The following is a 21,932-nucleotide window of genomic DNA, read 5'->3' as shown; positions in this document are numbered from 1 at the left end:
TTTTTTATTAGTTTTTAGTTTTTATTTCTTTTTAGTTTTTTTGTCCCGGTCGTCATTTATATCCCCCTGTTTCCCCCGGTGTCCCCGTTGTAGTTGTGTCCCCGTGTCCCGGTCGTTATTTATATTCCCTGTGTCCCGGTCGTCATTTGTATCCCGGTGTACCGGTCTGTATATACATTCGTTTTTTAGTTTTGTTTTTCTCCTTTATTTTTTTCCTTTTTTTTTCTTTTTTAGTTTATTTAGATTTTTAGATTTTTTAGTTTTTTTATTAGTTTTTAGTTTTTTTTTCTTTTTAGTTTTTTTGTAGTTTTTACCTTCTTTTTAGTTTTGTTAATTTTTTTTTTTACTTGTGTCCTGGTCGTCATTTATACTCCCTGTGTCCCGGTGCTTTGTTGATTGCTAATCGAACATTCCTTTTGTCCTGGTCGCTTTCTCTTTGAGTGTCGTCATTTATTTTTTTCTTTTTTAGTTCTTTTAGTTTTTACCTTTTTTAGTTTTTTTTTAGTTTTTAGTTTTTTTAGTTTTTTACCTTTTTTTAGTTTTTTTAGTTTTTTAGCTTTTTTATTTTTTTTATTAGTTTTTAGTTTTTTTGTAGTTTTTGCCTTTTTTTTTAGTTTTTTGTCCTGGTCGCTTTCTCTTTGAGTGTCGTCATTTATTAGTTTTTTCCTTTTTTTTTTTTAGTTTTTTATTGGTTTTTACCTTTATTTTAGCTTATTTTTCAGTTTTTTCCTTTTTTTTAGTTTTTTTTTATTTTTTATTTTTTTTAGTTTTTTACCTTTTTTTAGTTTTTTTAGTTTTTTTAGTTTTTTAGCTTTTTTACTTTTTTTATTAGTTTTTAGTTTTTTTTTGTAGTTTTTGCCTTTTTTTAGTTTTTTCAGTTTTTTTTTTAGTTTTTTATTGGTTTTTACCTTTATAGTTTTTTTAGTTTTTTAGCTTTTTTATTTTTTTTATTAGTTTTTAGTTTTTTTTTGTAGTTTTTGCCTTTTTTTAGTTTTTTCAGTTTTGACGTCACCTAATCCAGTTTTTTCAGGTGACGTCACCTGACACATCCATCCACACATCCATCCACACATCCACAGACAGACAACTTATTTTTATATATATAGATATATATATATATATATTTATATATATATATATATATATATATATATATATATATATATATATATATATATATATATATATATATATATATATATATATATATATATATATATATATAAATATATATATATATATATATATATATATATATATATATATATATATATATATATATATATATATATATATATATATATATACTGCTTGGTTGTCTGTTTGTACGTCTGTACTAAAAAAAAGCTAACAAAAAAAGAAAAAAAAAACAACAAAAAATAAAAAAATCGAAATAAAAACTAAAAAAAAACGAAACAAAAACTAAAAAATAAAAAACTAAAAAAAACTAAAAAAAAATAAAAAAAAAGGGACTAGTAATATACAAAAACATATAATTCACTTTTTTTTCAATTGTGAGCTACGTATTTGTTTTCGGGAGGGCGACACATTGGATAATTGTGCTAGTAGTGTGTGTAGCACAATTGAATATTTCATCCTTTCAGCTTTGGCCTTGTTGTCCAATTTGAGTCCTGTTGATTTTACGGTGCCCAAGTTTGAAGTTGTTCGATCTCGAGATGCTATTATGAACTCGGCGCTTCAATTATGTGATATTCTTCGTTATGAATTTATTGTAACTCCGCCTTGTCAAGACAATGAAACATCACTACTTCGTCTTTTGGAAGATTTTAAATCTAAAGGAATTATATCAGATCCAATAGTAAGTTGATATAGTATTTATCTAAATAAGAAAGAGTTCAGTTTTTCCATTTTGGGACGTTAGAATAGCTCTTCTAAGTTGCAGTACCTATAACTGACCTAAAAAATGTGGAAATATAACACATTTATTACCAGTCAGTTGTGACTGGTAATTTACGAATTAGTTACGAAATTTACTAATTTACGAATTAGTTATAGTTCTCTCGAATTTCTTTTCTAAAGACTAGATCTTTTGAATAAGCTTGCTTGCAAAAAAATAATACATTAAAAGAAAAAAAGAAAGAAAAACTAAAAAAGAAAAAAAACTATAAAAAGAAAAAATTAAAAGAAAAAAAAATTAAGGGGTGACCCGGCTTAATAGTAACCAAAACTCTAAAAAATGAATCTTGATACCAATAGTTACGTCAAAAGAATCGCATTTTAATGCTGATTTTAAATATATAAGTTCCATCAAGATCAGTTATACCTATCAAAAGTTATGAGCCTGAGAAATGTTGCTCTTTTTGGTATTATTAAAGGATTATTGGCACTTTCTGTTTGAGCCGTAATTATTTATACTGAATAAGACGTCATATTGAATATTAAATTATGTATTAAAGTGAAAGCTTCCTTATATTACAATGAAGTCGTTTTGAATACGACATTATATTCAGATTTTTCTTACTTTTTACTTTGTCTATTTTTTTCTTAGATTTTTTAGTTTTTTTTATTTTTCTAGATTTTTTCCTTTTCTTAACTTTTTTATTTTTAGATTTTTTTATTGTTTATTTTTTTCTATATTTTTTTGTTTTTTTCTGTTTTTAGTTTTTTTATAACAGATTAATTATGTATAATGACGTCATTTGAATTTGACGTTATATTAAAATTTTTACTGCTTTACTTTTTCATTATTTTTTTTCTTAGATTTTTTTTTCATTTTTTTAGATTCTTTCCTTTTCTTAACTTTTTTCTTTTTTTGTTTTTTTCTTTTTAGTTTTCTTCTTTTTAATTTTTTTAATTTTGTCTTTTTAATTTTTCTTTTTTTGTTTCTTAGTTTTTTTAGTTTTTCTCTTTTTCTTTTGTTTTTTAGTATTTTACCTTTTTTACTTTTTGTTTTTTTTTTTAGTTTTTTTTCTTTATTTGTTAGTTTCTTTTCTCCTTTTTTAGTTTTTCTTTTTTTCTTTTTTAGTTTTTCTTTTTTTAGTTGTTTTTCCTTTTTAGTTTTTCTTCTTTTTCAGTTTTTTTCTTGTTTTTGTTTTTCTCTTTTTTAGTTTTTTCTTTTTTCTTTTTAGTTTTTTTTACTTTTTTAATTTTTTTAAGGTTTTTCTTCTCTTTTAAAGTTTTCTTTTTCTTCTTTTTTCAGTTTTTTTTCTTTTCAGTTTTTTTAGTTTTTTCTTCTTTTTTTAGTTTTCTTTTTCTTCTTTATTTTTTAGTTTTTTCTCCTTTATTAGTTTTCCTTTTTTTATTTTATAGTTTTTTTCTGTTTTTAGTTATTTTTCTTTTTAATTTTTTTCCTTTTTTTAGTTTTTCTTTTCTTAGTTTTTGTTAGTTTTTTGTTTTTTCTATTTAGTTGTTTTTTAGTTTTTTACCTTTTTTGTTTTTTAAAGATTTTTCTTCTTTTAGTTTTTTCTTTTTAGTTTTTTTTTCTTTTTTAGTTTTTCTTTCTTTTTTTATTTTAATGTATCATTTTTTTTGCAAGCGAGCTTATTCAAAAGATTGTCTTTAGAAAAGAAATTCGAGAGAACTATAACTAATTCGTATATTTTCTTGTGGTTACTTATTGATTCAAACCTTGTAATTATAACTTGAAGTATCATCAGTAAGATTGTACATAATTATAAGTACCTTGTTGGTAAAGTGGATCAGACCTTGAGGTATATGCAAATGCACTCAGGTTCGAATCTCTCCATTGTAAGGAATGGGTATATTATGTTTTCGCCTTCAGTATATGAGCATGTGGCCTGAATTTTTTTACATGCTTTAACACCTAAATGAGGAATCGCTATCCCATATCAATACTAAACACCTAGTTGGTGGGGGCGCTTCCCCCCCCCATGCCTCCCCCCACGCGCTTAAGTCGTTATGCGCCATATTAGTTACGCGCCATTGTAGTTGCAAAATAAGTTGTCTGTCCGTTACACCAGATTATATCTTATCTATATATAAAAGAAAACAAACTAGAATGTAAAAACTGGAAATTTCATAAATATTCCGAAATATTTTGACAATAGATTACAGTAATTCGAAAAAAGAAAAATGGTAAAAAACTAAAAAAAGACTAAGAAGAAAAAACTAAAAAAAAATTAAAAAATTAACATTGACAAATTGAAGAAAACAAATCAATAAAAAGAAGAAACTAAAAAAAGAAAAGACTAAAATATAAAAAAAAAAACTAAAGAAGAAACTGTATCTATATATATAAAAATAAGTTGTATATATGCATGTTTGTTTGTATGTGGGTTTGCATTTGACGTCATTATAAGTGTATAAGGCTTTGTATATGTTGTCATTATAAGATGACACTACAGACCGGGACACAAATGACGACCGGAACACAGGGAATATAAATGACGACCGGGACACTCAAAGAAAAATTACAGACCGAGACACCGGGACACAAAAGACTACCGGAACACCGGGACATAGGGAATATAAATGACGACCGGGACACTCAAAGAGAGATTACAGACTGGAATACCGGGACACAAATGACGACCGGGACACAGGGAATATAAACGACGACCAGGACACAGGGACACAACTACAACGGGGACGCAGGGGGCACAGGGGGATATATAAATGACGACGGGAACACAGGGAATGTTCGATTAGCAATCACCATCAACAAAGCTCAAGGGCAGTCGTTAGAAAAATGTGGTATAGATCTGAATACGGATTGGTTTCCCATGGACAATTATTATGTTATCTATCTATATAAAAAAGAGTTGTGTGGATGCATGTTTGTTTGTTTGTAAAAAGAGCGTTTGCATATGACGTCATTATTAGTACATACGGCTTTGTATATGCACAGACAATGGGAAAGCCAAGAATGTTGTTTATTCGCAATTTTTATGTAGTTTGAAACACATATATAAATCTATCTATATTCACAGGTGGGACACAGGGACACAACTACAATGGCGCATAACTAATATGGCGCGTAACGACTTACGCGCGCGGGGGGGCTTGGGGGGGGGGGGGCGCGAAGCGCCCCACCAACTAGGTGTTGGGGTGGCGCGAAGCGCCACCCCAACAGCTAGTATATATATATATATAAATAAGTTGTCTCTGTGTGTTTGTGTGTGTCGAGTGACGTCATGTTTGTGTGTTGAATGACGTCATGTTTGTTGATCGACGAAATTACACACCGGGACATCGGGACACAAATGACGACCGGGACACCGGGACATCTATATATATGAAAATAAGTTGTCCGTGTGTCTGTGTTTCGAGAGACGTCATGTTTGTGTGTTGACTGACATGTTGTTTGTTGATTGACGAAATGACACACCGGGACATCGGGACACAAATGACGACCGGGACACCGGGACATAGGGAATATAAATGACGACCGGTCACCCGTTCTTAAGATCCGGTCACCCGTTCTTAAGTTAAAAATACCTCAATTTTTCTGTTTTTCCAAATTAGCAACCCCCAGCTCACTCAAAGAGAACGGATACAGCAGTCATCAGTCGACTGGTCATTCACGGGATTGACATAGACACAACTTTGGAAGATCTAGAAGCACCACCCCTAAGCGAAGAAGACGTGGAATCGAAAACATAGACCAAAAATGAACCACTGTATATTAATCACAAAAAAATGAAATCATTTCTAAAAATTTTAACTGGCATAAGAAAACTGATCTTTCTATTATTGTTTGAATAAATTGGAATTTGTTTTATATATGTTGTTCTATATTTATTTAAAAAACCTAGTCTGAGGTTTTTTTTAACACTTTTTTGAAAAAATATAGAATATAAACCTCACCCCGCTGCCAGCGAGGCTCATGGAGCTTCGCTCTATAGATAATGTTACCTGTAAGCAAGCCCACTTTACGCATTTTTAGTTTCATTGAAGGGGGATATTAGAAAGGTAAAAAATAAATACGCTTCTCTAATAATAACAGAGAAACAATATGCGATCATCAGAATCTTGCTATACGCAGTAATACACACTTTAGAAAACTTGTGACGAAACTAAACATTTACCCTAAGCTGAAATAAACTAACAAAAGAGGAGGGGTAGTGTCAGATAAACCACCCTGATGTTTGGAAAGACCACAAAATAATTTGTTACTTAGGCCATGTAACATACCAAACAGTCGAATATGACTTTTGTATTAAAATGAAAGCTTCCTTATTCTACAATGACGTCATTTTGAATATGACATTATATTTAGATTATTTTTTACTTTTTTACTTTTTCTTTATTTATTTTTTTTTCTTCTTATATTTTTTAGTCTTTTTTTTATTCTTTTAAATTATTTCATTTTCTTAACTTTTTAATTTTTTAGGTTTTTTTATTTTTTTTCTATATTTTTTTTGTTTTTTCTCTCTTTAGATTTTTTTTAACAGATTAATAATATATAATGACGTCATTTGAATATGACGTTATATTTGCATTTTTTTTTACCTTTTTTACTTTTTCTTTATTTTTTTCTTCCTAGATTTTTTTTTCATGTTTTTAGATTTTTTGCTTTTCATACCTTTTTTCTTTTTTTTTCTTTTTAGTTTTCTTCATTTTTAATTTTATCTTTTTTAATTTTTTTTTGTTTCTTAGTTTTTCTTTTTTTTTCTTTTGTTTCTTAGTTTTTTACTTTTTTTGCTTTTTTCTTAGTTTTCTTTTTTTTATTTGTTAGTTTCTTTTTTCCTTTTTTAGTTTTTCTTTTTTTCTTTTTTAGTTGTTTTTCCTTATTAGTTTCTCTCCTTTTTTAAGGTTTTTTAGTTTTTTTTAGCTTTTGTTTTTTAGATTTTTTTAGTTTTCTTATTTTTTCTTTTTAGTTTTTTTACTTTTTACCTTTATTATTTTTTTTAGTTTTTCTCCTTTTTTAAAGTTATCTTTTTCTTCTTTTTTTTCAGTTTTTTTTCTTTTTAGTTTTTTTAGTTATTTACCTTTTTTAGTTTTCTTTTTCTTCTTTATTTTTTAGTTTTTACTCCTTTATTAGTTTTCCTTTTTTTATTTTATTTTTTTTTTTTAGTTTTTTCTGTTTTTAGTTATTTTTCTTTTTAAATTTTTTTCCTTTTTTTACTTTTTTCTTTTCTTAGTTTTTTAGTTTTTTTGTTTTTTTCTTTTTAGTTTTTTTTTAGTTTTTTTACCTTTTTTATTTTTTTAAGTTTTTTCTTCTTCCAATTTTTTCTTTTTAGTTTTTTTTCCTTTTTTAATTTTTTTTTCTTTTTTTCTTTTAATGTATTATTATTTTGCAAGCGAGTTTATTCAAAAGATCTAGTCTTTAGAAAAGAAATTGGAGAGAACTATAGCTTATTCGTAAATTTTCTAGTGGTTACTTGTTAATTCAAACCCTATAATTATAACTTGAAGTATCATAAGCAAGATTGTACATAATTATAAGTACCTTGTGATGGTAAAGTGGATCAGACCTTGAGCTAAATGCAAATGGACTCAGGTTCGAATCTCTCCATTGCAAGGAATTTAGTACTGTTAACTCTTCAATTGTATAATTAATTATAACTTTTAAGTTGCAGTACCTATAACTGACCTTAAAAAATGTGGAAATATAACACATTTATTACCAGTCAGTTGTGTATTTTCGCTGGTTTGGACTTTTTTTGCGACTTATGTGAACTTCTTATTATTATTACCATTATTATTATGATAATTATTATTTTTGCTCATATGTGAAAACTGTTCTTCCATGCTTCTATTTTTTTTAATTTAAAAAAAAAAATATGCCATTAATCTTTTACATCGTAGTTGATAATAGCTCAACTCTCTGTATTAAGTATAGAGTACTTGGTAGTACTATGGTTCTGAAACGCTTCGAAAGGCAGAGGAAGATTTGTTAAATCTTTACCGCAGGAAGTCTCTACGGGTGGCTCTGGGTACCCGTTTGACTGACAGTATGTGAAACAACAAGTTTTATGAAAAATGTAGTTCTATCCCACTTTGCCAACTTGTTCTTTTTGGCCATCTATCTGGGGGCAACTAAAAGCAGACCGTCCCCGTTTTGCGTACGAAGAGGTAATGATGAAGGATATTAAGGAAATTAGAATTTCTTGGAAGTGGATAAAGAGTAAACTTCTGAATGGAAGGGGGTTTAAGAGGAATGTGTGCAGCTGTGTTGATTGTGCAGCGGTGAATTGGTGCTGCAGTAACTTTCAATAGTAGTAGTAGTAGTAGTGCGATGTTTGTGCGGTAAACGTGTGTAATTTTAATTTTATCCCCAAATATGATTATAATATATCTTGTGCTGTGTGATTTTCTCTTTGGAATTGTTTTTATCGATTTCTGAGTGTCTATGGCAGTTTGCCGAAGAATATTTTAGAAAATTTTTCTTGATACCTTGCGCTACTATTTATGTCAGATGCTGAGTTTTGTTTAAAAAATCTAAATGTAATATCTTTAAGTGAATGCTAACCCTGATATTAACGTTCTACTTTCTAAGCACTCTCTTTATTTCTTAGATGTTTTTTATAGTGAATTCTCTTTCTTTCATTACATTTTGAAAATACTAGCTGTCAGTTTCCGGGTTGTGCCACTTTTTAAAGATGTCACTTAATTTCAGGTGCTGTTTGGGAAATAATTATTGTTTCGAGGAACTGACTTCTTCCTAACAGGGTGGTCAGTTTGTCGGCTGCTTCGACATTAGTTGTTTTAATTGTATGGACTTTCGTTAATTATATTTTTTACTTTGTATAATTCTGTTAAATTATTCCTTTTAGAGCATCTAATTTAGAATTTTCAAACTTTAGACTTGAGAATCTTGGAGAATCCTAGTTTTGACTTGGTCTAGACGAAGTCAATACCTAGTCAAAGTCTAATATCCAGATTCTGTCTAATACTCAGATTAAGCTCTAGAATCTAGGAGAATTCTAGGACTCTTATTCCCCTTTGCAATTTCAGTCAACTTGTTGTTCAACTAACATTAAATTGACTTTTTTATTAGTTTAGTAAATTTCTAAGTTTATAAATTGAATCAATTGCCTTGCCTGACGCGCATTGCAGAATGGCCCCATTTTGACTTTAGAAGCTTGTTTGCCTCTGGTTTTAGGCGAAATTAACCGTCTCATGTTTCAATTCTAAATTCTTGGTTCAACCTGCCTAAGACCATAGGTAAGCGGCCCTTGTTTACCTCTCAATCCAGGCAATCTAATGGTTCTATGTCAATTTTAAATTCTGGGTCAACCTGCCTGAGACTCTATGAAGGCATGACTTGCTAAAAGATAACAAACCGTGTATTGGTCCATTAAGAGAGACGCCCGCATACTTCCGCCGTTTACCAAAGCCAAATTAATCAAACACTTCAAAAACTATAGGCTCTATCACTATCTTAGCTCTATGATTATATACCTTGGTTCTACTGCCCTAGCGATGACGCATGGACGGATAATAGATAGACTTATCTATTAACAAATGAACTAACCACCTTTTTATGCAGTCCTAATATCGGGGGAATTAATGCCAGGTTTGCTTCTCACTCAATTGGACTATCTGTCTTGGCTTTTTCTACAATCAGCCATGGCTTGATGCCCACAACTATTCCATTTTAATTCAAATGAGAATATGAGTCCTGGAAATACAACAGTGAAGAGGATAACGAAACGAGGAAATTTAAAAGACTTACCGTCCTGTAAGTTTACCAGCCAAGCAGAAAAGTATAATAAAAATAAAGTAAAACTTGCGATACAACCGAGAAAATTGAAATTAAGATTAGCAATATAAGGATTTTAATGATTACTATTATTATCTTCTTAGCATTTTCTGCTTGTTCTAAATGCAGCCTTTTTCGTTCAAAAAAGTGGCTGCCTATTTACTGCCAGATGTCGATCCTGGATTTTAACTGAATTTAAAAGATACAAGGTCTTAATAGGTAGGTAGATAACATCGTTAAAACTTAAAATGAACAGAAGCCATCCTATATATAAATAGGGAAACCCTCCACGCTCCAAGTCTCCCGCTTATTAGTTTTGTGAAAAAAAAAAAAAAAAATGTTACGCACATCTGATACGAACAATTGATTCACTATACATTGGGGCTTCTGAATTATCACTTATAAGTCTAACTGAAAGTACCAAAGAACTGTAAGCACTATGGGGTAAAGTATCATTTCACATTCGATATTGGGCTCGTTAATCGCTCTTATTTAGAATTACATGAACTTCAGTTAATTATTTCTTATGATGTATAGCTTTTTTAATAGGTTATTTAAAGTGTACAATTACAAAGTTTGATTTATTTTTACTATCGTTTAGTGCCTTTCACACGACCTACGGAATTTCCCATGCTACGTGGTTAAGTTACTTTAGCTAAGGTACAACGTTTCACGCCTAGACAAGTGCTGTCACAGGCTAACTTACAAATCAATAATAATAATCGTTTGAAATCATCGGAGTCATCATAAGCTAACCAAAAATTGAAATTGTGCGATGAAGATTTAAGGTATGGTCAATCGTCTGTAAAAGACAATATGGTGTGGTTTCGAAAAATCATTATTATTCTAAATTATTATTTCTGTATTGGTAACGCGAATTATCGGTAACAAGGATTTTTTTTGTATAATCAGTATTTGTGTTATAACTAATTTGTGCTTATAACAATTATTTTTCTTCTATTCCTGGCTAGCCCGTACGACAACTTGCCTTTGCAATACCATGGACAGTTGAGAAGTTTTGGTTTAAAGACTTTGTTTTCCTATATTGTGTATATCTATTTATTTTCTTGAGTTTTATTTTTATTGATAAACTTTAAAAAAACGTGTTGATTGTGTGGTATATGCACTTATTGGAAGGGTAACCCATCCCCTACAACCCCAATTTGAAAAAGTGCATCTAAATGTGATAAGAGTAGGGATTCAGAAAGGATCAATGCTTTTAAATTAAATTTATAAATTCCGCTGGATGTACCATAGAATTAGCTTGGTCTTCTCGTTTCTATATGTTCCACTTGTTTTGCATTCTAAGGAAGTAAATATTTCTAATTACATATAATATAGATTTAAAGATACATATAAATTTTAAATATGCATTTGTATTTGACTTCTTCGTGTATTTAATGGTGAATTATAGGTATCTGTAACACTTGTGATTTTGTAGTAACGATTCATCTTTTGTTTTAGAATGAAAACCTTGGCCTCTCTGAGACCGACAAATGGGCAAAACGAATTAGTAAGCATTTGGATTGGATTGAAGAAGAGCATGAAAATGATATAGGTCAGATGGAATTTGAAGACATGAAATTTGTGGTATCTATAATTTCTTATCTTCTTCTTTTATATATGCAAGTTACTCCAGAATTTCTTTGATAGGCTTAAAATTCTGGCTCTTGCTAAGTGAGCTCACAAACCTGCTAAATCAAAAAAGCGCACAAAGGCCAGTCTCTGCTCGCTTTAAGCTTCATCATTACCTATCTTTCTATCTCTCCCCGTCCCTCTCTCTCTTTATTTTTGTCTCTCCCTGTTCTCTCTTGGTTTCTCTTTCAATAATCGCAGGACATTTCTGAAGGTTTTACTGGAGTTCTAAGCTCTTGAAAACCACCTATTTGATTGAATATGATATAAATGGAATGCTAGATTAAGCCCGTGCCTAATACACTCCACCTTGAAGCTTTATTTTGTCATAGAAATGTTTCTATGACATTAGATATCATTAGATATGACATAGATATCATTACTACTATCACCTTGAAGCTTGATTTTGTCATAGATATTTTTCTATGACATTAGATATCATTAGATATGACATTAGATATGACATAGATATCATTACTACTATCACCTTGAAGCTTGATTTTGTCACAGATATTTTTCTATGACATTAGATATCATTAGATATGACATTAGATATGGCATAGATATCATTACTACTATCAACTTGAATCTTGATTTTGTCATAAATATTTTTCTATGACATTAGATATCATTAGATATGACATTAGATATGACATAGATATCATTACTACTATCACCTTGAAGCTTGATTTTGTCATAGATATTTTTCTATGACATTAGATATCATTAAATATGACATTAGATATGACATAGATATCATTACTACTATCACCTTGAAGCTTGATTTTGCCATAGATATCATTGTCATAGATATCTAGAAATCCTTGGAAATTTTATTTTAAGTATCTGACTTTGACCTAATCAGGTCAATTTCGTTTAAAATGAATATCAGCTATTTAGCCAAGTTAGTTGTTTCGCTTTCCATGCAACACGTACGTGAGGTAAGGGGCACTGCATCATTTCTTGATGAATACATGTGTTCTCACTGCTTTTTATATAATCTATGGGTCCTAGTTATGGGTCCCGATTGGCAACTGGATAAAATATTTTTAAAAAACGTAAGAATAAAGATCGAATTAGCTTACGCCTATATTATGCAAAAAAGAAACAACAACTCCATAATGGGACTAAAAAGAAGGTATGTGGGAGTGAAAAAGTGTTATACAGCCTATCCAGGGAAAAAGAATAAGCCCGTACAATTTCCTTAGCTTTTCTGTCAACTTTAGGATAGTAAGAGTTTATTGGCTTTAACGCTCTAATATATAAACGGTGAGACCTGGGCATTAAAAAAAAAAAATAAAAAAAATGTGGAAATAATTACTGGGCAAATATGGATTGTGTCGGTATGTGACTGAGGAGGGCTGCAGACGACGAATTCAACTTTCGGGGAGCGACTTGATTAAAGTATTTCAACTGAATCTCGTAGAGCTTGGAGATCTTCATATTGTGGAATAATATCATGTCTGTACCACAAGCGAGAAGTATCGACATAGGGTTCAGTCAGGTGTTTAGGAATATGTATATTGATGTTTGTGATTGAATTATGGAATTGAATTGAGCTTACCGCACAGACTCTTTATGCTTTTTCGAAAAAGATCAAAAAGTGGCTATCAACATTGCTTACATTGCCATCCCTTCCGTAAGAGATGGAAATGATAAAAATATTAAATGACAAATAGCTTTGTAAAAAAAATATTAGAAAATATTAATAAGCTTTATAAAAAGTAAAAGCTTTAAGACTTATGTAAGCTGTTGAGAAGCCACAATTATTAAGTTTAGTTTTTTAGATTACAGCATCAGGTCACTTGTTTCCCTCTTAGAGCGTTCGTAAAGATATTCCCGGTTTTTTCTTATTTTAGAAGACGTTATGCATTTTAGGGAATCATTGAACAAGTCATCGTTGAAATGGAAGCGTTGGACGATTGGCCCCCTAACCACGCCTTGCACTCCCGGGCGAAGGCAGAGAATCAGGAGACCGGTGTTGTTACGTGTTTGTTACGTGGACTATCGCTCAGCTTGTGAAAAGTTTTTTTTAGAAACTATCAATGCCGAAGTATGCTTAAACACCTTTCAAACAAAAAATCACAATATTATTGTTATTTTTTTGCGCCAGGTCGTTGGTATGTTAAACCCTAAACCAGGATCCTCTCTAATTAATTTTCCAACATGTTGCTTGGTTTTCTAACTTAACCAATCTGACTTGCGAAGAATATATGTAAGTTTTTGCTATCATTTGCTGCTATTTGTACTTCTTTCAATGTCCTTATTTTCTTTTCTTTTCATGCGCTGAAAAGAATTGAATCAAGTTCTGTGTCTTATCGGCTTAACATTACTTTCACTTTCTGTTTGATCTGTCTGCCTTTAATTTACCCCAAATTTTTGGATTTTGAACATTTACGCTCGATTATGGGACGTTTTTCTCTTCGGATGGTGCAAGGTATTTTAGACCGTAACGCTTTTGGCTTCCACCTTATTTCACCATATTTAAAACAAAAGGTTGTATCTGAAATTTTCAGGAAAGTTTTTTGTCTGGTTATTTCTGATAACGAACGAGAGTCTAGCTTCATGTACAGATGACGTATCCTAGTGGCGTGTCAGTCTTTTTAGAGGGAAAAGTGGGGTTACAGCCTTTCCCCCTTAGTCCTTTGCCTCGAAAAACAATTATTTAAATGAAAATTCGTAGAAATTGGGAGCATTTTTATGTGTCTTATTTTGCGTATTCTCTCTAATATTTTTTTTTATGGGTTTATATGCTAATTTGTACTAGTGTTCAATATTTACATCAAGATCTTGCCTTCCCTTGGCTATTCTGTGGATTCTGTGTTGCCAACACAGTATCGGATGCTCTGTTGGTTTTGAACCGTTTTTCTTTAATGTTTGGCAATCACGTAAGGCTACACCCTCACTTAAGTACATATTCCTTTGTGATTTGAACAAAGGACGTAATTAATTACTCTGGCGGATGTTCCTGTGGTATTAAAACTCTTTACAATTCCTTTGTTACTTCTCATTTTTAATTTCTGCTCCACCAAATTTTTCGAATGCTGACAATTACCTTCTTATTCAAAGGTCAATGTGAGCAAAGAATGCAAAGATTCTCTACGAGACCAAGCCAGCATTTTATTCCCTATTATCAATAGTTACTGTTATGTAACTAAAGCAGTGGAGAGTGTCGCCTTGGAACCAATAGAAGAAAAGAAGCTTCTTCGGCTGTTGCAACAGGGTGTTGAAGCAGAATGTAAATCTGGAATCAACAAATTTAGTAAGTTTTTCTGTAATCCAGTACGTCTTTCAGAAATATTCCCACCAAGTTTATTGCTCACATGTTTTGACTATTTTGCGCAAAGGTGCTTAGTAAAAGGTGCTTTGCAAAGGGTGTTATGGTATGTGTTCATAACACCCGACTGATCTCTAATATGAAAAAAAGTCTTGTGTATACAACGAGAAACGGTTTCTCGGAGTAGGGAAACTGTTTTTTTTTCTGAAACTAATTGAATTTCCCGAGTATATGGGAAACTCAATTAGTTTCCCAGATTCTCACAACGGAGCACACGTTTTCTTATGACTGAATCCTAAAGGCAAGCCAGTAAGATTTATTATAGAGATTATACAGTGTCATTAGGTCTCATTAGAAGGTGATAAATTATATACGTAGTATGGTGGCTATAGCCTGTTTTGTCTTACGGCTTAAGGGTCAGGTCGAAACTTTCAGGAATCTTAGAAGAAAGAAAACAAATCAACAAAAAATAAAGCATATGTCATTCAAGAGATAATTGAGTAATTTATTCGCACGCAAATGAAATAAAATAAAGAGAAAATAGATAGCCCCATGATTTCAGCAGTCCAATTATTTATATGCGGGATTGACGGATCCAAATTGATGACACATAACCAGCAGACTCTGAAAGTAAAAAAAAAAAAAATTGGCCGTTAAAAATAAATCTGGAAGTGAAAAGTTGGCGACTTGGCGACTAGAATTACTTGTCGATCTTTGAACTAATTGGCAAAAATAGTTGAAATTAAAGTTTTAAGCAAAAAAAGGAAGTGGCGAAGAATAGTATGATGTAAAACTTTAGTGTTTTTATGGCACTTGGTATTTACCAAGTGACATATAGCGATCGCAAATTCTGTCGGTCTGTCTGTCTGTCTTGGTTTTGCTAGTTTTGGCACTTCCAGATAAGCTAGGACGATGAAGTTTGGCATTCTTATCAAGGACCAGACCAGATTAAATTAGAAATAGTAACTTCCCCGATTCGACCATCTGGGGGGGGGGAGCTCTAGGACGGTTAACTCGAAAAAAATAGAAAAAATGAGGTATTTTTAACTTACGAACAGGTGATCGGATATTAATGAAATTTGATATTCAGAAGGATATCGTGTCATTGAGCTCTTATTTTGAATCTCGACCGGATCCGGTGACATTGGGGGGAGTTCGAGGGGGAAACCTAAAATCTTGGAAAACGCTTAGAGTGGAGAGATCGGGATGGAACTTGATGGGAAGAATAAGTACAAATTATAGATACGTGATTGACATAATTGAAACGGATCCGCTCTCTTTGGGGGAGTTCGGGGGGTTTCCAGTGCTTTGGCGAGTTCGGTGCTTCTAGACGTGCTAGGAAGATGAAAATTGGTAGGCATATCAGGGACCTGAACAAATTGACTTAATAACTGTCGTTTTCCTGATTCGACCATCTGGGGGGCTGGAGGGAGAGAAAAAATTGAAAAAATGAGGTATTTTTAACTTACGAATGGGTCATAGGATCTTAATGAATTTTGATATTTAGAAGGACCTCTTGACTCAGAGCTCTTATTTTAAATCCCGACTGGCATTAAGCCTCTGATTTTGCTTTTAAATCAATCTATTGATTCATAGAATTTTCTTAGAGCTCATACCATATGAGCTTTTGGCTCTTGACTCTTATGACCTCGTCACAAGTGCCATATGAGCTCTTGTTTTTTATCCTGTGGACTATTCATATATACAGTTTAGTATGCCTAAAGGGGTTAGATATATTTGGTATCTGAACAGGATAAAGCTATATATCGCACCGCTTCTATGTATTGTAATAAGGAGATTAACATGTTGAAATTTTTTGCTTGAGAATGTCGAGGAGATATGATTTCTGTACCCATATATTGGGAAAGAACTTCAAATGACTAGTGACTAAGGTTAATTAAGGGAATTCTCTAGAAACTAAAATAAACCCACTGTCTCTCATCCTTACCCAGTGGAAGGTGGTAATGGATTCTTCCTGCATCTATAAATATATTTTTTTGCAATTAAAATTTCCTTGTCTGATGGAGTCCAAAATGCCAAGCCAAAGATAGGTAACCCCAACAAATTTTTGTTTTCTACAATGTAGATTTCAAGTGAAACATGATCTTTGTTCTAGACATTGCAACAAGTGGTTTCATTGCAAATTTGAGAGTGAGTTTCTAGTCATGTAAGTAAATGAGCGCTGTAAGAAAAATTTCCAATTTATATTCGAGTTTCTATTCATATAACTGATTACATAAAGATTAAGTATTAATTATCTCATTAATGATAATAATCTATTGGTTTTCAATGCTGATAATTGTTTCTTACGATTGGAAAATGATAAAACTAAAGTTATCAAGTGGTATAAGAACGGAGTAAAAGGCAAAATTTTATCAGATCGTTTGTAAACCTTTAATTTTAAATTTTTCATCTGTGCAGCCTTTTATAAAAAGTCTCTCAATTAACCCGGTGAGTATTGGCGACTTACAAGAGTGGAAACTGCCGCTAGTGTCGGCAAAAAACGTCAACGCCATCTAAGGTTTAGTGACACTTAATATTTCTTCAAGGTTTTGTAATCGTTTTTCTTCACGAACTGAGGATCAGGAACTTATTACTACCCTAATTTTACCAAATATACAAATTAAATTGATTATTCTTATTGTTTATTATTTCACTGGAAAAAATGTCGAGTGTCGCCGAACGCTAGATGTCGTTGAGTTTTTTGTCGACACTAGTGCCAGTTCCTACTCTTGTAAGTTACCTTCAATCTTTGAATTAATATATAAAAATGGGTATTAATGAGCAAACTTGGACGACGGGTTTTATGCAATCATGGAGAAAAAAGTTAAGAAAACTCCCACATTACTTACCATTAAGAGAATGGTTTCAAATAATCTTTGCATCCATACTTGTGTGAAATTTTTTGTCCAATTTTGCTTATTAACGCTTATTTTCAAACTTGCTTACGGTCAGAATAAAAAAAAAAAAATAGAATGAAAGTTTCGTTGCTTTACTACTGTTTTTTGATGTTTTCATAATTGTTTTTGAAAAAAGATGTCCCAGAATTATTCTTTCTTTGCAGATTTTTAAACTCAGGTGCTTTACTATTGAAAATAAATTCCTGGTATGAAATTCATTAATAATTTCTAGGTATTGCTTTCCTGTCCAAGTTTTTCGTTTGTTGTTCAGTATGCTTAACGTGCGCCACAAAACTTAAGAATTTTCAACTTATTTTAACTGCTTAATTAAGGAAGAAAAATCATTCCTTAGTGTGAAAGTGTGCCAATAGGAAAGGGTTTAAGTACCAATATGAAGGCACCTTAATAATTACTCTTTTAAAGCACTCAGAGTGGACAGATAGACCTTTACTTCTAACGTAATACAAAAGGGATGAAAAAATCTTGGCTAATCCCTTTGAATTTGTTTTATTGATAATTCGGCTGATGATTGCAAGGAGTTTATATTCTTTCTTTTGTCCATCCGTTGTAGCACTGTTAGTGGTCAGGTCCGAAATTACTCACTTTTGATAGCATTTCTTGGCGCTAAGCTTGAAACAAAAAAAAACCATCGAAGTGATACCAAGAGTAACTTTTCTTAATCGGGATGACGCTAAAGCGATTTTTTTTATCCAATTTTTTATTTTTGCATGAGTAAAGCTCTTGGCAACTCTAAAAAATGACTACAGGGTAGAGAGACATAGGAAGTATTTGACTTTGGTAGGGTATCGTTGAGAATTCATATGAATATAATATCATATGTTGGTAAATCCAAGATGGTTAAAAACACAAAAAACAGGTTCAAGTAAGAGCAGGGCAGACGAAATATAAAGTACCGATACTTTCGAGTATCATATCAGAATGCTGATACTTTCAAAAAATATTGATACTTTTGATGTCTTATCAGTTTTTACTGTTTTGAAACAAATTTGTTGGCTTTTTCTTTTAGAAGTTGTATCGTAGTTTTTACCTGTACAGAAGCACGAGAAAAACTCGTGGTGAGTTTTTATATATTTATATAAATATATGAGTTTTTTAATATAAAACTCATATATACTCGTGGTGAGTTTTTTATATATATTTGGATATATATAATATTTGTCGTTTATAAATTTTGGCTTCGTGTTGCCATAAAAAATAAGGTTTCAATGATGATAGCAAAGTATTGATACATTGGAAAGTATTATATTCATATTCGATACCAGATTCGTTTAATGTATCGCCCAGCTTTACCACCAAAGGTAAACTAGACATTGGATTAGATTCAATGCTTTGTCTACGCATTGGTAAATTAGCTATACACAGGGATGCTCCTGTTTCTCAGCCTCAGCGTGTATTTCTCGTCCTATTTCTTGGCGTACTTTTTGTTTTTGAGAATCTAAATAAGACTTTTTCCGGAAGTCCATCATATTCTTAGACCCTGTGGACATCACAAATAAGCTAGCTATGATTTTGAATTGGATTTGTCCTGTAGTGGCGCAGTGGGTCTGACCTTGCCTATGTATACGGGACCCTGAGATTAAAACTAGCTGTTTCAACACACTGCATGGCCTAGAATTTGATCCCGGTAATGACATTATGCAAAAAATTCTTCATATTAATCCAAATAATAAGAAGAAAAAGAATTGTATCTTGAATTTGGATGACTTTTTTTCATTTTAGAGCCACTTCATCAAAACATGGTAAAAGATAGTAGTATGCGCTACTAACCCAGAAATAAATTGCGTAATATCCTGTGAATTGGGCAAAAAGAAATAGTTTAAAGGGAAAACCCCATGATCGAAAAATTTAGTAATTTTTCATCGGTAAATTAGGAATTAATTCTTAGAAAATTTAAGATTTCTAGGGTAACATGCCTACTTTAGCGTATATTTTATTTTCAGGTGAATCTATTGGTTTGGACAGCATCAAAAACTGTCTTCGCCTTCTTCTTGACTGGAAAGCTCTTGAATTGAGTAACCATGGTTATCTTCGGTTCTACCAGTTCAACCAGGAATTCTATCAAGGACTTGACTACACATTAATATTGGATAGAGTGTTCCAGTTCAAAACTTTATATCAGTAGTACAAAGTTACGTAATCATGTTTCTAATTATTATTCACAATGAAGATAGGGGTGTAAATAATGTGCTTATGGGAATTCCGTACTGTTTTGAGGCAATGAATTAAAGTACAATCTCAATAACCTAACGTCGCAATAATCTAGTGGCATTTTGATGAACGATTAGTGCTAAAAAAAAACGCTGCTAAAGGTTCGGATATTAACACATATTTGTTTGTTAAAAAACGTTAAAAGGGGTTAAAAACTGCTAAAAAAAACCGCTGCTATTGGTGTATCTTTGAATAGATAGGGGTGGAAGATAGGGGAGCGGGTTTAGGATTGTTGGCCTAAGACAGCATGGTGGAGTCGTGAGTTGTTATTAGTAGTATTTACTTGGGCTTAGGTCATACCCATAAAATTACTTTTTATATGTATTGAGTAATAAAAAGACTCATTAAAGATAAAATTAAGTTTATCTTAATCTTAGATGTATGTTTTTTATATTAATAGCTGTAATAACCACAAAGAAAAAAATAAAACTCCTATAATTTTTATTTACTAATCGAAAGCTTTTATAATCAAAAAAGGAATCTATATTATTTGGGTATCCGAGAGCAGAAACCTAAGTCAATCAAAGTCAATCCCTTTCCATGAGCTTTTATGTTAAAATATAGAAGTTTTAATTATTCCAAATCATTTACTATTTTTATTTGATAGTGCGGGATTTGCTAACTCGAAGTTAATGGGTTTCTCTTGGGTTAGGGATCATTAGGATTTTGCTGTATATGTGACTCGCATTTTAATCCTTTTTTAATCTTTATTAGTGTATAATATATATACTACAAAATACATATTATATGTATAGTTTATTACATTGTTATGCATAACATATTGACACAAGCTATACAATGATCAGTTATCCAACAAACAATAGAAATAATCAAATGTATCGTGCTCATTGAGAGGATTGCAGTTAATTAAATTTATTTAAATTTTTTTCGAATAGAGCGCTGTATTTAAGTATTTTTTGTGTCAATTGTTCTTCTTCATTTAGAAAATGAAATACTGAATTCTTTTCATTCAACTTTATCTTCGTTAACTTTAATTAACTTTGTCAAAGATATCCTCATCTAATAGTACTGATATTTTTGAACAAGGAGTGTATAAACTTGTAAGAGCAGAAACTGTCGCTAGTCTCGGCAAAAAAATTTATCAACGTCATCTAGCATCTAGTGACTTGGTATTTTTTTAGTATAATAATAAGAATAATTAATTTTGTGTAATTGGTAAATTAGGGCAGTAATAAGTATCTGAAACTAGATACTGACAGAAAAATCATTATATAGCTTTAAAAAAATGTCAAGTGTTGCATCATATGTCAATGTGTTGCGTCATATGTCAAAAATTTCAATTTTTAACTTTGAAGCTGCTTTATTGTGATATGAAGTGCCATTATTTAATCTCTGTCTACTGATATTTGTAAGGCTGTTTTTGATCTTTGTTTTTAAATTATAATGTATCATAAATCAATGTCTTCTTAGCAAAATAAGGTGTAACCTAAGTTAGGTGATCCTGAATTCATTGCTACAGTATGTTTTATAATTAAATAGCTAACGTTTTATAAATCAGCTTCAGCGGTGTAGATAATAATACTATAATATAAATTTGCTGCCCATCATAAATGTAAGATACAACACTGATGTAGTAATAAAGAAAGAAAAGGAAAAGAAAAAATTAAATAATGAGAAAATACAAACAAAACTAAAACAAAGAAGAATAAAAAAAATACAAATAGGGGTAGTCATATATAAAAACAAATGCATGATCAACGAAGGACAATTTCAGAGATGCTTTCACTAATAATCTACCACCGAAATCTCTCATTTCGTTTCTTCGCTGCAACTGTTTTACTAGCAACTCCGTACTGCGAGGATAGGGAGCTGTTGTTAGTCCAGAGAGAGAGCCGAAGCAAATATTTCGCATACTTGCAGAAATACTTTCGTATATGCTTAATATCTGAAGCAGTAAGAAGAGACGGAAATGGTGCAAGGGCGACGCCGCATACGCCGGACTAGCAGCCCCGTACCGCGAGGATAGGGAACTGTTGTTAGTCTAGAGCGGCAGCCGTCGCCAATATTTCGTATCCTTGTAGAAACACTTTCATATATTCACAATATTGAAAGCATTAAGAAGAGACGAATTGGTGCAAGGGCGAACAGATGCAGAACAACAAATGCTTTATAAATGCTAGATAAGGAACTGGGGTTAAATTTAAACTTTTTTCAACTAGTAATCCGTACGCGCTCCTAGATTTCCTGGCAAAAAAAAAATATTTCAGAGGTTGACGCCTGACCCAATTGCTACACCAAAATA

The 21,932-nt window shown here is 31.4% G+C and overlaps 1 protein-coding gene across 1 annotated transcript in view; it reads left to right on the top strand.

Moving 5' to 3' along the window:
• LOC136030047 (glycerol-3-phosphate acyltransferase 1, mitochondrial-like) overlaps window positions 1-21,089 on the top strand; it is a 112,226-nt gene extending 91,137 nt beyond the window's left edge. The window contains exons 12-15 of the mRNA XM_065708667.1: window positions 1,605-1,819; window positions 11,093-11,218; window positions 14,333-14,525; window positions 19,402-21,089. Of these exons, the coding sequence (XP_065564739.1) occupies window positions 1,605-1,819; window positions 11,093-11,218; window positions 14,333-14,525; window positions 19,402-19,583 (716 nt within the window). The 3' untranslated portion in view covers window positions 19,584-21,089. The remainder of the gene's footprint in view (window positions 1-1,604; window positions 1,820-11,092; window positions 11,219-14,332; window positions 14,526-19,401) is intronic.
• Window positions 21,090-21,932: the final 843 nt, after the last annotated feature.

Source organism: Artemia franciscana, chromosome 8 (assembly GCF_032884065.1).
Source record: "Artemia franciscana chromosome 8, ASM3288406v1, whole genome shotgun sequence".
NCBI lineage: Eukaryota > Metazoa > Arthropoda > Branchiopoda > Anostraca > Artemiidae > Artemia > Artemia franciscana.
Note: the sequence above shows the minus strand (reverse complement) of the source record. Positions and strands in the feature narration are given on the sequence as shown.